This window comes from Bidens hawaiensis, unplaced genomic scaffold, assembly GCF_021521415.1.
Source record: "Bidens hawaiensis isolate Kalapana, Puna unplaced genomic scaffold, B.hawaiensis_p1.1 tig00025838_1, whole genome shotgun sequence".
Taxonomy (NCBI): domain Eukaryota; kingdom Viridiplantae; phylum Streptophyta; class Magnoliopsida; order Asterales; family Asteraceae; genus Bidens; species Bidens hawaiensis.
The window spans coordinates 107929-124669 of NW_027494153.1; the positions used below are offsets into that span (position 1 = coordinate 107929).

At 37.0% G+C, this 16741-nt stretch overlaps 1 protein-coding gene across 1 annotated transcript; it reads right to left on the reverse strand.

Moving 5' to 3' along the window:
• Positions 1 to 10474: 10474 nt before the first annotated feature.
• LOC143572396 (putative glycosyltransferase At5g11130) lies at positions 10475 to 14953 on the reverse strand. Its single transcript, XM_077057571.1, has 4 exons — positions 14777 to 14953; positions 14464 to 14615; positions 13120 to 13474; positions 10475 to 11140 (listed from the first exon to the last, which is right to left on the reverse strand). Exons 1-4 carry the CDS (start codon positions 14951 to 14953, stop codon positions 10475 to 10477), a joined length of 1350 nt encoding a protein of 449 aa, XP_076913686.1.
• Positions 14954 to 16741: the final 1788 nt, after the last annotated feature.

Here is a 16741-nt window from a genome sequence, read left to right on the forward strand (position 1 = left end):
AATCTTTATTTATAACAATAATAATATTTGATTTATTAGAAAGCTTTTCGAATAATAAATATTCGAGAGTTTGATTTGTAAACCTCGTTTGATTTATAAAACTTGTTTAAATATTGTTTGTAATATTTAATAATTTTAAAACTGAGCCATCTCTACCTTTCGAGCGTCTATCTCCTTGAATGGCTCTAATTCCTTGCTACCTGTACTAACTTTTATTTCCTGTAATCATGGGGGAAAAATACGTCAGCGATATGCTGGTGAATCGTTGACTCTAAATAAATTTTATAAATCTTTCTTTGACTGACAAGATAGTTTTCATGAAATAATCTCTGCAGAAACGTCTATTATTTCTGGGATTGTGCCACTGCCATACACACACAATTACGGTTCTCCGGCAGTTGATACCCTTTGGAGAACTTTTATTATGATCTCTAGTCTGCGGTCACGTAGTCTTGACTGATAGACTAGATTGATTATGTTTGGATCCAGACACATGTGTACTCGGTCTGAGTTGCTTTTATTTTCTATCTTGTATAAAATAGGGATCACGTAATCCCGTAAATCTTTATTTGACTGCATTTGTTTAAGATAAACAACCCGTTTATCTTGACTGAAAAATGTTTAACGTATTCACCTGTGACTGTCTGTTCTGAATGATGTGGTGATCTCATTTGAAAACCTTTATGAATGAATGATTGATTGAATGATTGACCTATAATAATAAAATAGGTTTATATAAATACCCGGATCGTCTCTTAATCCGGCTACAGACCTATAGTCTGGTTTTGATAGCTTAAACCTTGATTGATCATTTGTTTGTATAAAATACTTTGGACATGAATCCTTTCTCTTTATTTGCTAATCATGTGCCATGTTTCTTCTTCAAGAAGAAATGTCTATGATACTTTTCTTTTTCAAGAAGAAACGTCATTTATCTAAAACCTTTGTATGTTAAGTCTTATGTTTCTTAAAAATAAATAAACACTATCTTAACTATAATCTTTGTTCATAAACATTTACTTTTCATTAAACATTTCAACTATATCTTTCATATGTAAAAGCTTAAGTTTCTTAATCATAAAGAAACTATATTTTTAATATAATCTTTGTTGATACTATTTTGTATTTCTTATTTATAAAGAAATTTTATTAATTGTTATAATTTGATCAAGGTCTAGGCTATACCCTCGACTAGGGTCTAAGCCTTTATTATTTTATTAATATTTTATTCGGACAGAACTGTTACCTTGTTCGACTTATTATTATCTAGATTCTCGGGCAGCACTTCGACGCTTGCACGTATAATGAGAATCTTGATCAACAACTCCTCGACACGCAAATTGAGGCAACGTTCGGGGGTCGCCGGGTCGTGTACGTACTTCGAGGCGGGACGTCGGGTTGTCTCGGGTCGGCACGGTTTACGAGGTCAGCACGCGTTACGAGGTCGGCACGCAAAACGAGGTGCGCCGGTCCTCGGGATTTTCAGTACGAACTTCGAGGTGTCGTCGGTATATGGTGCGGATTACGAGGTTACGATTGTAGAGAGAGAAAATATTCTAGAGAGAGAAAATATTTCTAGAGAGAGAGTGGGGTGGTGTGAATGGAATGAGCCATGAAGGCTCCTATTTATAGCTGAAAATCGGTCCCATCGCGGTACGCGATGGAACCTTTCTTCTTGGTCATCGCGTACCTTGATGACACGCTTTACTCTGAGAGTGCCACGTGTCGCCACGTGGCGGACACGTGTCACCGTCTTAACCACCCATTGCCACGTGTTGCCACGTGGCAGACACGTGTCATTTTCTAAGACATGTTCAGCCACATGTTGACACGTGGCCTGCCATGTGTCGCGACGTCTTCCATGTGTCACCTCCGGGTGACACGTGTTGATGTGTCATCAAGGACCATCGCGTATCGCGATGGCCTCTTTGGCTATGCCCATATCCGTACCGCGATGGGTCAATAAATCAGGATTTTATTTTTAAATCCCTTTAGTATTACTAACATGTCATTTTTGGATTTGGAATTTTGGGGATGTTACATCCTCCCCACCTTGGAATGAATCTCGTCCTCGAGATTCGTGGTGAGTGATTTCTTGCTTGTTGATTTACAATCAGACTCTTTCTAATCTGCTGCTTGAGCTTAACTTGAATCGTTTGCATGGTTTGCAATTTATGATTTGTTGTTAACTTATATCTTTGGGTGACATATTCAGTCAATAGTTGAGAATATCATAAGTAATTGTAAATTGCTAAGCACAGTGGCCAGTTGTGTTTAACTATTTACCTTACCTTTTGTATTCTAAACATTTACTGATGTTAACAAGATTGTTTCTTGGATTCAGTCTATCGAATCCTTTTAACTTACTCTTCTTGATACCTTTCAAGATATTCATACTTGAGTAATAATATTCCTTTACTTCTTGATTTTAACGGACTGTTTCCGTTTATCTCTATCAATTATACTCTTGAACCTTTATAGTTCGGATAATTGATTTTCCTTGAATAGACATACTCTTATGTCCGAGTTTAATTCATTCCTTTCATGATAGTTTCTTGTATTTAAAAATTTTTACTATCTCTTTTCCTTAGCGTGTAAGCATTCTTGTGTAAGACACAATCTATATGCTAATATCTTTCTTTATATACATTAGGATTTAAAAACCCTTATATGATTACAAAATTTATCGTTTAAAACGAGATTACAAACACTTTACAAGAGCTAACTAAACTATTAGTTATTTCTAATGCCTTTAGATCTTGACTTTCGTTGGCATACTCTTGTCTACTTCTATTCTTGATTGTCAGATGCTTCTCGTATGTTTAACATATTAGCCTTTCCTTTCTTAGCACCACTTCTATTTGCGTTGTTAGTCTTATTTGGGCATTCTGAGCTGAAGTGTCCGTTTTCTCCACAGCTAAAACATACAACTGTTTTCCTTTTGCAATCGTCTTCCGAATGACCGAGTTTCTTACAAAAGTTGCATGTGATTAATGGAGTATTTTTGGGAAAGTTAGTTGGTATTAAACATTTCCCGTGATATCTTTTGCCACAGCTTTGGCAGATTGGTCTTGTATATTTAAAAGACCCTTCCTCCTTTTCTTTGCCTTTCTTTGTTTTCTTTTCCTCGATTTCTTTTCTCTTTTCTTTGTCATTCTTATCCTCTTCTTGATTTCTGATAAGACCGTTCATAATATAACCGGCTAATTCCATGGCTGAATCAGCGGTTTGAGGCAAATGAGATCTTACCATATCTCTAATTTTCCAAGGTAAACCCAAAATGTAGCGGGTTACTTTGTTGGATTCGGGTATTACCAGATGTGGTACCAATCTACAATACTCATGAAACTTAGTATTGTATTCTCTGAGATTAGTGCCTTCCACCTTGAGGTTCAAAAACTTAGTTTGAATAAGATCGAGTTCATGCATGGGTGAGAACTTTCGTAACACCGGTTCTTTGAATTCTTCCCACTTCAATTGGTACATCGTTTCTCTACCCTTTGACATGATCAGGGTATTCCACCATTCCAAAGCTTCACCTCTAAAGTAGTGAGAGGAGTATTGAATCTTTTCGATCTCGGTACATTTACTGATGATAACAATGGACTCGATTTCTTCAAGCCATCGTACGGCTGATATGGCACCTTTATCGTCATAGAATTCCTTTGGTCCAAATTCCTTGAAGTTCTTGAAAGTATTGCCTTGAATTACTAGTTGTTTCTTGAATTTACGATTTAATTTGTTTTCAGCGTTTGAACTATGAACACTTTCTTCATGATGAGAAGGTTTCTTATACGGATGAGTTCTTGATGATTTATTTGAATGTTCTATTTTATGTTTGTGTGACCCTTCTTTCATTGCATCGACGAAAGGAGTCATTGCGTTATGAATCATTTCTTGTATTTGAACAAGATACTATGCAGGCTGCGTGTTTGACCGTTGACTAATGAAGACTCTTGTTCGGTTTTGGTATCAAGTTAAGAGTCCTATTGAGTTGCTATACTGTTGCAACTTTAATAAAACATGTTGAATATCATATTAGCTTGCGATAATCAAATTGGTACTTCTACATGCATGTTTGAATGGGCCGTAAGTTTGACTCGGATTCATGGTCCGGTTTGAGACTGAACCGTTTGTAAACCTTCAGGTATTGAACCACTAATAGACCAATAATGATCTGATTCTCAGTTCAATTGTTTTTACACACAATTCCCCTTTTTATACACAATTTCTCTTTTACACGTACATTCTCTAAAACTCTTGTAGGTGTCTAAAAAGCAGCTCCCTTTTTATTTATGTTCCATTTTTGTCCCATTCTAGCTAGATTACTACTCTTAAGGCCCACCATTTATTGGCCCATTTATCAATGTATATGATGGGCTTAGTTAGGTTGGATGGACACCATCATTGACCTCTTTAGATTAGGTCAACGAGTAAAGTCAAGCTAGGAGTTGAACTTCACTTGAAAGTTGAAACATACATGCAGCTAGATTTCCTACAAGTCACAACTTAGTGTCGTTAATTAGCGCTAGGGGATTTCATACACCGTTGAAAACGACTGAACATCCCAAATGAAGCATATCAGCATGTTTGAGGTTTATACGATCCAAGTGATAGTTTGAAACAAGTTTAACGTTTTGGCTAATGGTTTGTGTGATAAATGGAAACTCTGTCTCTCCTCAACAGAGGGGTATGTATATAAATACAAAACAATTTACAAAAGAGGGAAACAAGAATATAAAAAGATACAAGTAAGTACAACAATTCATAAATTTAACAATATGAGTATCTAACATCCCCCCTCAAGCGAGATGGTGGTGGACCTAAGCGAAGCAGCTTTCAGAAGTAATCAAATTGCGGACGAGGAAAGCTCTTTGTAAAAATGTCTGCCACCTGGAGCTTGGTTGGTACAAACTTTGTATATAATTTGCCAGAAGCAACAAGTTCACGAATGAAATGATAATCCAAATCAATGTGTTTTGCACGTTTGTGAGATACGGGGTTTTGTGTAAGAAATAAAGCGCTTCTATTATTACATAGAATAGTTGGTCGATCATGTGGTAAGGCATGGAGCTATTATAGAAGATGAGTTATCCAGACGATCTCAGCAGCCGTATTAGCCATGGCTCGATATTCTGATTCACAACGGGAGCGAGCGATGGTAGGTTGCTTCTTAGCACTTCATGAGACAAGATTACTACCCAAAAAAATAGAGTAACCATAAGTAGAACGACGAGTTTCCAAACAACCAGCCCAGTCAGCATCAGAGTATCCTAGGAGAGATGTCTGAGAGGGTCAACAGTAGTGAATACCAAAGGCCAGAGTACCCTTAAGATATCGGAGAATCCGTTTTACCGCTTCAAAATGTGTAACCGTTGGAGCATGCAAAAATTGGCTTACTTGGTTGACTGCATAGGAGATATCAGGTCGTGTTATCGTAAGATACTGAAGAGCACCCACAATGGAACGGTATAGCGTAGGATCCGAATACAAGTCACCTGCAGAAACAAAGGAAACATTAGTGATTAAAGGTGTTGGTGCCGGTTTGGCATCCAACATTCGAGCACGGGTAAGTATGTCTGTAGTATGTTTAGATTGGTTTAAAAAGAGCCCATTAGAGGTATATGTAACTTCAAGCCCAAGAAAGTAGTTGAGCTCCCCAAAATCTTTAACGGCAAATTCTTTATTTAGGCGAGTGATGAATGAGGTGAGTGTGAGGGATTGGTTTCCTGTCAAGATCAAATCATTAACATAAACCAACAAGTACATAATGCATGACTCTTTTTGGAAGACAAACAGAGACGGGTCAGCACGACTACATACGAACCCATTATTTGTAACAAATGTGCTAAGGCGATGAAACCAGGCACGAGGGGCTTGTTTGAGCCCATATAACACCTTGTTTAATTTGCACACATGATTGGGAAACCGAGGATCAATAAATCCCGGTGGTTGTTCCATGAAAACACTTTCAGTAAGATGCCCATGGAGAAACGCATTGTTAACATCTAACCGATGTAGTTTCCATTGGTTTATGACAGCTAAGGAAAGAACAATGCGAACCGTAGCAGCCTTAACAACTGGGCTGAATGTATAAAAGTAATCAAGACCCGGTGTTTGACTAAAGCCTTGAGCCACAAGGCGAGCTTTGTGACGATCAACAGTACCATTAGCAAGGAATTTTGTACGATAGAGCCATTTAGAACCAACAATGTTACGATTACAATGACGAGGGACGAGTGTCCATGTGTCATTACGGTGAAGAGCATCAATCTCTTTTTGCATGGCGGTGACCCATTTCTCATCCCGCGAGGCGGTTTTGAAAGTTTTCGGATCGGTGGTTGCATAAAGAGCGTGATGAAGAAGAAGCGTTATGGTGTGTGTGAGGTCTACTCGATGTCTAGGTTTAAATATGTCGGATTTGGAACGAGTGACCATAGGATGAGAGGATAAAGAGGATGGAGGAGGCAGAGGCGGAGGCGGTGGCGATGGCGGAACCGGAGTTGTTACAGTGGGTGTTTCAGTAGGTGAAGGGTAAGGATGAGTAGGAGGTGTCGATATTAAGGGGGTACTGGTTATTGGGGTTGGCATGGTTTCGTTGACAGGTGATGCATCATTATGGGATGGCATGATATCAATATGGGATGTAGGTTGAGTTTGCATGGGAATCAGGGGCGGATCCAGCTTATAACTAGGGTGGGCCAGTGCCCACCGTCCGGCTGCCGGAATACCGCGTTTGCAGGTAAGTGTTTGTATATTATGACTCAACACTAGTCCGTACCCACCGTCCGGCAACCATCCGTGCCCACCGTTGGTTGCCGTCATCGTCGGAATTACATGGAGACTTCCACTGCGGTGGTCCGGCAATACTCTTGAAGAATGTGAAGACAAAAAGAGAAAGGAGGAAGAAGATGCAGACCACATGTTTTCTTTTCTTTTTTTTCCTTTTTTTGTCTTGTCTTGAATGTAAACATGAATTGTACTTTTATATATTATTTAAATATTGTTTTTCTTTTAATAGATGAACTCTTGCTTTTCTTTTATGTTTTAAGTAACAATTGTATTACTTTTGATATATAATTTTAATTTATAAAAAAATATTATTATATGTAAAACATATTATGCAAAAAGTACGTTTTGGAAATATATTTGTGACCCTTCTATCATTTCAACTACTTTAAATAAGTTCACGAAACACATATAAACAAAAAATATATTATGACCTTTCGATTAAAAGTTTATGGTTACGTCACCGATAATAATGACTGCGGAGCTTGGTGATTATTATAATAAATAAATAGTTTGTTCCAAAATGCAACTTAATTATTATATTTATATATTATATAAAATATAAAACGTGTTTCAATTTTCAAAGATGGAGAGTAAAAAAACCAAATTTATCCACTCATGCGTCCCGGAAGTTCATTCCGCTTTGTGCCTTTAAAATGATTGACCGGCCCTGTTCTCACTAACCCGACCCATTTTAACCCGATCCATTTTGTGCCCCCGTAGCAAAAATTCCTGGATCCGCCAGGGAATGGTGTCCATGCACAAAAGGCAAGGTGGTGACGATATTGTAGTTGTGGGTTGTGACCTGGGTGTACTTATTGTGCTATGTGTAGGAATTGAGTTATGAAGGGTAGTAGGTGGAACAAACTGGTTGTTTGAGGTGTCAAGGAATGAGGTAATTTGAAGAGATGAGATTGGTTGTTCTTTGTGTGAACCGACAAAGGGAAATACGGTTTCATCGAACCGAGCATGGCGAGTGATATACACACGAGAAGTAGACGGATCTAGGCACCGATAACCTTTATATTTGGAGCTATAACCAATGAAATGCAAGGAAGACTCTGAGGTGCAAGTTTGTTTGGTGCATAGTCACGTAAAAGAGGGTAGACACGGCAACCGAATGCTCGAAAGGATGAGTAAGTTGGCGGTGTATTATATAGAAGTTCAAAGGGCGACTTGCCATTTAGAAGCGGTGTACGTAGCCGGTTAAGTATGTACACAGCCGAGGAGAATGCATCTACCCAATAAATGGGTGGAAGTCGAGCATTAAATAACATAGCCAACTCGTTCGACAATATGTCGGTGTTTCCGTTCCGCCCATTATGTTGTGGCGTGTATGGACATGATACACGATGTAAAGTGCCATTTTGTTCAAACATCTTCCGAACCCGATGATTTGTGAATTCAGTTCCCCCCGTCAGTTTGAAACGTTTTTATTTTCTTTGAAAATTGAGTTTGAACAAAGGGCATAAAAATAGACAAAACATCAACAAGGTCGGACTTGGCACATAGAGGATAAACCCATGTAAAGAGGGAGAAATCATCGATAAATGACACATAATATAAGTAATTGTCAATCGACTTAACCGGTGACGGTCCCCATAGATCACAATGTATTAAATCCAAAGGTTGAGTGGCACGTTTATTATTAATAGTAAACGAGAGTCTTTTAGCCTTGGCTAATTGACATGGAGCACAAAGGCCCGGTTTAGGCAAAATAGACGATGCAGACAAATAACCAAGTTTTTGTAGCAAGATGATAGTATCAAATGGGACATGCCCCAATCGAGAGTGCCAAACTTCAAAAGAGGCTTTAGGACAGGATGAGGATGCAACCAAGGCTTCATGCTTGGTGTGAAGAACATAGACACCGACTTCACGGCATCCTTGGGCTAGCACCTGTTTGGTCCGACGGTCCTGAATATAAAAATAAGGATGTGAGAACAAAACATCCACACCATTATCTTCGGTTAGTTTACCGACCGATAGGAGATTTCTGGTTAGATTAGGAACAACCAAAACATTCTTTAAATTAATAGAATCAAAGAGGTGCATATTGCCCGTATGAGTAACCGGAAGAGTTTTTCCATTACCAAAAAGCACATGTGCATTACCTTTTGGAGGCGAGGTGTTGAAGATGCCATTTGGAGTGGCGGTCATATGATCTGTGGCTCCCGAATCAACACACCAGTCGGGACTTTGTGTTGTAACATGGCATTGAGCATGGAAGGAACGTTCCAACTGTTCGGCAGATGGGGTAGCCGAACTGGCATAAGTGGGAAGACCAGGACATGCATTTGCAAGGTGACCTTCGGTTAGGCATTATTGACACGGAGGTGGCTTACGGTTCCTGTTATTGTAAAAACCGGAAGGACGGGTGTGATTGTAACCGGTGGGGCGGGTATTGAAGTTGTATGAACCACGGGTAGAATGGTTAAACCGACCACGGGGCTGTTGATATCGAGGCCGATAATAATTAGTACTACCAGACCCCGATTTGGAATGTTGGGCATTGTATGCCACAGTAGGAGTTGTGGGTCCATGAAGGGCTTTGATGAACAATTCATGGCTCTCGGCTCTTGCAACCAAATAAGACAAGCTCGGTATGGGACGAGTACCACGAACAGAAACTGAAAATGATTCAAATGAGGGGCCCAAACCGCATAAGAAATAGTGGAATTGATCATTTGGATTAACTGGATGCCCCATAGCATTTAATTGATCACATATAAGCTTGAATGCCCGACCGAATTCTGAAACAGTTTTGTTTCCTTTTTGTGTTAGACGAAGTTGATCTCTAAGAGTCTGAGCCCGTTCCACCGACAAGTTGCTATAAGCAGCTTCTAAGGCTACCCATATTTCACGGGCAGTGGGCAGCCCTACTGTTAGAGACACTGCCTCTTCAGTTAACGAGGCATTAAGTATAACAATAGTGCGTTGATCAGCCGAAAGCCAAGAAGAAAATTCCGGGTTAGCGAATTGTTTATTTTCCTGGGTAAGAAGCGCAGGGGGTGCGGTAGCAGAACCATCAACATGTTGCAACAGATTTTGGATTGAAAGTAGAGGAATCATTTGATTATTTTTCCAGTACAAATAGTTTGTTGATGAAAGTTTAATGGAAAGCATATGTGCTCATTGGAAGAGGATCTGTTGTTGAGGATGATGACAAATGAGGATAGAAGAAGGAGAAGAAAGAAAGGGACAAACAGAAGGAAAAACAAAAACAAAAACAAAAACTCCTGGAGGATACCAAGGAAGGGGAAACTCTATCTCTCAGGGATATGCATATAAATACAAAACAATATAAAAAAGATACAAGTAAGCACAACAATTCATAAATTTAACAATATGGTTTGGAACTTGGAACCAACCGTCTATGTTTATTATCTTTTTTTTATGGAACAAGCATTATGCATATGAAATAATATTCATAAACCAGCTTTATCATATTTAAAATTTTTAGAAACGGTTGACCTGAGACTGTTTTGACAAATGTTTTCATGGGTTCAACCAAAAACTGATCCGAACCCATTTATACTAAATCCAAACCTGCACATATAGTATTAGTTCCGCGCCATGTTATAAAATCACATCCATCCATATACCAAATGATCAAATGTATCTTGTATAGTTTAAAATAATAATGAAACACATTTACTATACAGAAATTTCATCAAACAAATTATTAAAATGATGAGAGTTTTACATTGAGCCTTCTTAACCAAACTGAATGAAGCACCATATCTATCAAGTCATATGGCCTTGATGGTCTATGAATAATAAAATGCCTTTGCACCTTCATCACCATCTTCTGCATCTTCAAGTAATCATCCATCTCAATACCTTCCAAGACTCTTTTAATATCCGGTATCTTCCCAACCGGAACATGAACCGAAAACTTACTCCAGTCAAGAACATCACTGAATGGTAACACATAATGATCAGAAACAATCACCGGAACACAACCCGCAGAAATCGCTTCAACTATTCTTGGACTTGCTACTTCATACCCACTAGGACACAAGCAAAACTTTGATCTGCCCAATAATTCGGTGTAATTTAGGGTTTTGGGGAGGTAAGTAAATACTTTAAGTTCTTGGTCTTTGTCTAGCCAGGTTTCAAATAAATATTTCCGGACATGTCCGTGGTTGCCACCGGCGAAAAAAGCAAGGATTGAGCGGTTTTCGGGTGGTAGACCGGTAAGGGGTGGTCCGAGGTGGTTATAAGGAATGCTGAGTTCTGGCAAGGTGACGTCTCTTTCGGGCCGGAAACCTTCAGAACTGTTGGCATTGCAAAGCACTCGAATGAAGTGTTCATAAAGCTTAGGATTCGTTGCTGAAACATCAGGTGCCTGAAGAGAACAAATCATTTTATTAAAATGCATGTTTGATGGGTATTTATGTAATGGTTTTAAGAAACCAACCCATAACCGAACCTAATTAGCCAACAACTGAGATTAACTGACGGTTATAGTTGTGGTTAATGATTTATGCTTTTTATCGAAAGCCAAAACGAAGTGAAACTTGTTAACAAGCGAGAAAACGAACTAGTTGTGTAATTAGTAGCTTGCAAACGCTGCCAGCCGCGAGTTAGCATTTGGTCACCTTGACAGCGAGGCTAGTAACCAGCAACCAAATGACATGTATGAGGTCATTTTGACCAAAGGGTTGTCAAATGTATAGTTCGCACAATAAGAAATTCATTCGAAGTTAAACTAGTGCTAGACCCATTAGAAAATTAAGGGGATGAATACGGTTGGTTAATTTTTCAAGATGTTTGAAGAGGGAGGATCCCAAACCCATCTAATGAGAATAGAAGCCTTCGTCAGAGGGCCAACACCCTCCTGCGAAGCACTGGCACTTAGGGAATCTAAAGAACATAATGTTGGCACCAGGCATCCCTTCTGACATTCTAGAAAAGATGACTTTAAAAATTATCCTTGGTATGGCACAAAAGGAAGTATCTTGGTGAAAGAGACCCAGGAAATAGAATGGCGACAACGCATAGTACTACATAGTACGAGTGTCACCATCAATCATTTGCTTTATTCATCAACTTTTCTTAAGCACATGCAAGGCTGCAAGCTCACTGATTGATGGATCTCCTTACAACACACTACTACATAGTAAAAGGATTCCAACCCCACAAACGAATAATCTCTAGTATTTGACTTATATACATTTCTCGGTTACTCATATTGATTCTCATGTTGGAGGGTGGTTACGAGATTCTTGTAACGAGCTCACGGTGCTTTATTTTGCAGATTTATCACACTCAAATCAGTCGGGTAATATATCACCCCGTGGAATATACGAAACTTAACCAAGGGCTAGTTATTTGGACCGAGAATTAAACTAGTATTTCTTCATTGGCGCCAAATACGGGACCAGGTCAACTGTTGTGTCATTGTCATTGTGTGAGTTTGATTGTTAGAGTCGGTTATATGTTTTAATTAGGGTTGCCACTTTCACCCGAAACCTAACCCGAAAAAACTCGTACTCGAACCCGAACTAACCCAAACCGAAAAACTCGAACCCAAAAAAGACTAACCCGAACTATAACGAAGTAATTCGGGTTGTCGGGTTGGTTTTCGGGTTTAATTTATTAGTTTCGGGTCAACCCGAATAAACTTTTAGTTTTGAAATTAAATATATTTTTAGGTATAATAAGCTTAGTCTTATCCATTAAAGTTATCAAAATATGACCCTAATCGACTGTTCTCATTCCAACAATTATGGATCGATTGTTAATTGTTAACGTATGTTTTCCGTTTATTAGTATTACAACAGTAATAGAACAATCAAATCGCGCCCGATTGAAGAAGATTATGGTTAGAGTTAGTTACTTAGTTTTATTCTTCTTTTAAGTTGTTTTGTTGGTTTATTATTTGATTATTTGCGTTACGAACAAAGAAGAATATGTTGTTTTAGTTTTAGCATTAAAGTTTTTATTTTTTGTTTTGTTTTTTTTTTTTTTCTAGGATACTTGAAACCCAATTAACCTAACCCCAAAAAACCCGAACCCGAAAAACCCATGAAAAATTTGGGTTGGGTCTCGGGTTAAGATTTAAAACTTTGAAACCTGAAGAACCTGACCCGAAAAACCCGAAAACCAAAAAACGAACCCGAAGACACCCCTAGTTTTAATTGCTATCGGTTTGTTAAATTTTGGGTTATCAATACCTTAGTTTTAGAGAGTGAGTATTCCTCAAATTCATTTGTGTTTGTGTATGTGATGCGCAATACATCACAGAAGTGGAGCCGGCTAAGAAGGCAAAAATTTAGATAGCCCAAAAATGTTTAAAAAATACAAGAGGGGTGAGTTACATACCCAGTCATGGCAACTAGCAAAGAAGTGATCAGCTCCACTACTTCTATTCCAATAAGGATATTTATTAGATATAACACCAATGTAATCAGTGACAACATCCTGGATGATTCTGCGATCATAATCACCATGACTTCGGTAAAGATAATGACGAATAGCAACCACGCTAACTGGGATGAAGAACACGTGTGCTTCGTTAGGATTCTGTGTGAAAAAACGGCTATTTCTACTCTCAATTTCATCCATAATTTGTCCTTCGCTCGAGTAGATATTGTTCATAGGTCCTCCATGGAAAATTGGAAGTTCTCCTTCCTTGTATGCCCATATTTTGAAACTCTTCTCCATCTCTATGTGGCTCCTGAAATTATACACGTTATATATTTAGTATTGATAATCATCTTGATTAATTGTAAAGCTAAGACTACATTTACATTTTCTTGGGCTTCATTACAAAGAATCCTTAATTCTAAATGATTTTTTTCTTCAACCAGTTAAAAGAAATTATAATACTTGTTACACTTACAAGCATGTAACAGTGTATAGTTAGTGTCCAAATAATAAAAGAAAAGTAGTGAAGATTTAGAATCTAATCAACTTCTATTTACCATAAAGTGACAAGATGTAGAAGTCACTTATCTCTAAAAAAAATTTACAGTAATTAAAATCAAAAGTAATTGAGAATTTAGAAGTCATTTGTCACAACAAATTTCTCCATGATATGCAAAACATATACTTTATAATTTAACATATTTTTTAGTTTATAAAGATGCCCAAAATAATATGTAAAATGCCTATTTAACTAAAGTGGACTTGAGATTTAAAAGTGAAAATGCTTTCAAACAAAGCCGTACCTTAGACTTATTGGTTTTGCGAAAGATATAGGTTTGTAGGTGGTCTTTTTCTTAAATTCAAGGCAAAGTAGATGAAACTTTCATCTTGTTTTCATAAATTATCATAAGTTTCAATAACAATTTTGCCAATATCGTATTTATATATTTATTATCATATCAAATACTGTCACTTTTGTATTTCAATAAAAACTTTTAATTAGTAACATGACATGTATCTTAAGAGATGACCTATATGAAAATTTAAAAGATTAACACATGATTGCTACCAAAAGCTAACCATACTAGTTTGTCCCTCCCATGAAATCATGACATGAAGTAAAATAAATTGAGACACATGCATGGTTTATCTCTTCATAAACATAGCTTTAAATCAAGAAAATTAATGACAACATATGCATGGTTAATTTCTTTTAAAACATATATAATATAAAGCGTTGATCCAAGAATATAACTCAAAAAAAATATATACATATATTTCAAGAAAATAGCTCTTAACTGATAAAAAGCATAAGGATTTCTGTAAACATCTCCTCTAGGTATGAAACTCCGGTCAAGAAAACGCCAAGGCATATTATATATCCTCATTCGACCGGCTTCACGTATCGCGGCACGAGCCCTCGACAACCGTTCCTCCACCGTGTTTTCTTTCTTGATCACCTTTCAAAACACACACACACACAAACACAAAACCCTAACATAAGTTCATAATTACTTAACCATGTTATGACTAATAAATAAAATTCCATAATTTCATGTTAAATTATTACTTCATCCAAAGTGTTAATATTAATATTAATATTAATACTTACATTGGTGATGGATGGAAGAGGTGGTGAGGCCGGAACAGGAGTTATAAAATAGGGTTTTATAGAAGAAAACGTAAAGAAATTGAATTGGGTATTAAGGCAAACAAAGAAGAGAATAAGAAATATTGTTGTGTAAAACAATGGTGACTTGTAACCGGTTTTCCAACCATCGGTGGCCATATGGTGGTGATCGGTGGTGGTGATGCAGCTAGGGTTTTGTTTCTGATAGTAGTGATTGGTCTAGCAGAGAATAAGTCCTAGGTTTCGTCAAACCAGGTAGCTTTGTTCCATATTTCAATAAAAAGTCAAATGTAATATATTATTTTAATTTCTATTTATTTCAAGTATAACGTATCAAATTTAATAACAAAATATTAATAAACTTAGTTAGCACTTATGAAAAATAATTTATTTTTTTACATGATTTAGCAAGTTTTCTTTATAATATTTACTTTTATTGGGGCATGTTATTATATAAAGAACGTTTAACATATAAAACATACACAGTCTGACATATAGGTTGTATAATTATTGACATAGGTTACGTGATTATTTTATAAACTGCGTAATTTTTTGTAAATAGTTATTTTTATATGTTGCGTATTGCATAATAATTATTAATGTAGTGGTTTTTTTTGTGTGTAACTAGTTAAGTTATATGAGTAATTTATTTACTTAATATGAAATTATTTAATTTAATACGTAATTATGGTGCAAAAAGACTTTATACGCTTTGTAAGATATCAATGAGCATTTGTAATGGACCATTTACCTAATTTTATTTTATTTTTAGAAAGTCTTTTTTTATTTAGTATACACCTTTTGTTTTTCTTTTCTATGGCTTGAACTTCATTACTTTCGGGTAGGGGTGAGAAAAAATGGTTCGTAACTGCCAGAACCGAGGAACCAGAACTAAATTGGTGCCTTAGAACCACTAATGTGTGTTACCTCACGGTTCTCGGTTCTCACTTCTCAGAACTTTTATTAAACGGTTCCCGGTTCGATTCCAGGTAAACCGACGGTTCTAGACTTGGAATTAAAGAACCGGAATATTAAAAACATTTTAAATAAATTTACCAATCCTCATTTTTTATAGAGTAACTTATTATTACATCTATTCAGTCATTTTTTATTCAAATCTTCTTTCTTTATGTTCAATATCTAGAAACCATTATCAATTTTAATTTAAGCTATCAAGGTAATTTAATATAAAATGATATGGTCTTCCATTAATCTATTGTTGCTCGTGATTTTTTTAACTTCAACAATTAGGTTTTAATACAAAAAATATAACGAATGTTCATGTTGTAATCTAAATTAGTTTTACCGTGAAAGAAGACATACAATTGTATAAACTTGTTTTGCAGTTTACAAAGTTTGCACAACTCATTTTATAAATAAACGATTAAACCGGTTCTGGCCAAAATCGATTAGCGAGAACCGGATTTACCGGTTCTGGAACTGAACCGGTTTACTATAATAGGTTCCGGTTCTGGTTCTATTTTTCACTCATTTTCAGTTTCGGTTCGGTTCTCTCGCGGTTCTGAACCGTTGCACAGCCCTACTTTCGGGAGGATACCTTTATACTGCTAGGATAAATACTTTATGGGCCTTGTGAAAGAGTTGAGGTGTCTACGCCTCTATTTTCAATTTTTTCGTGGCAACACATGGTCCAACTATATCGGATTTTAAAGTGTGGTATAAGCGGCTACACCGTGAAACAACGCTAACAACAATCTTGTCGCTTTACTTATTATGATCCGCATATGTCAGCTCTTCATCTTCGCTACTAGAAGAAAGGTCACCTATTCGGCTTCATGACCATATTGGTCATTCTACGATAATGTCGGTGATTCGTTACTTCCAACACTAGGAGATCTTATGACTCATGCTACTTGTCTCGAACTAGAGGTATGCAGTCTTTTTAAAAAATATAATTGTTATATCGTTAAATACTACTAAATCATT

Coding starts and splice junctions, on each gene's coding strand:
- LOC143572396 (XM_077057571.1), bottom strand. CDS start 14,953: ATGGCCACCGATGGTTGGAAAACCGGTTACAAGTCACCATTGTTTTAC. Junction 14,616..14,776: donor CTCTTCCATCCATCACCAAT/GTAAGTATTAAT, acceptor AAGGTGATCAAG/AAAGAAAACACGGTGGAGGA. Junction 13,475..14,463: donor AATCCTTATGCTTTTTATCA/GTTAAGAGCTAT, acceptor GTATAATTTCAG/GAGCCACATAGAGATGGAGA.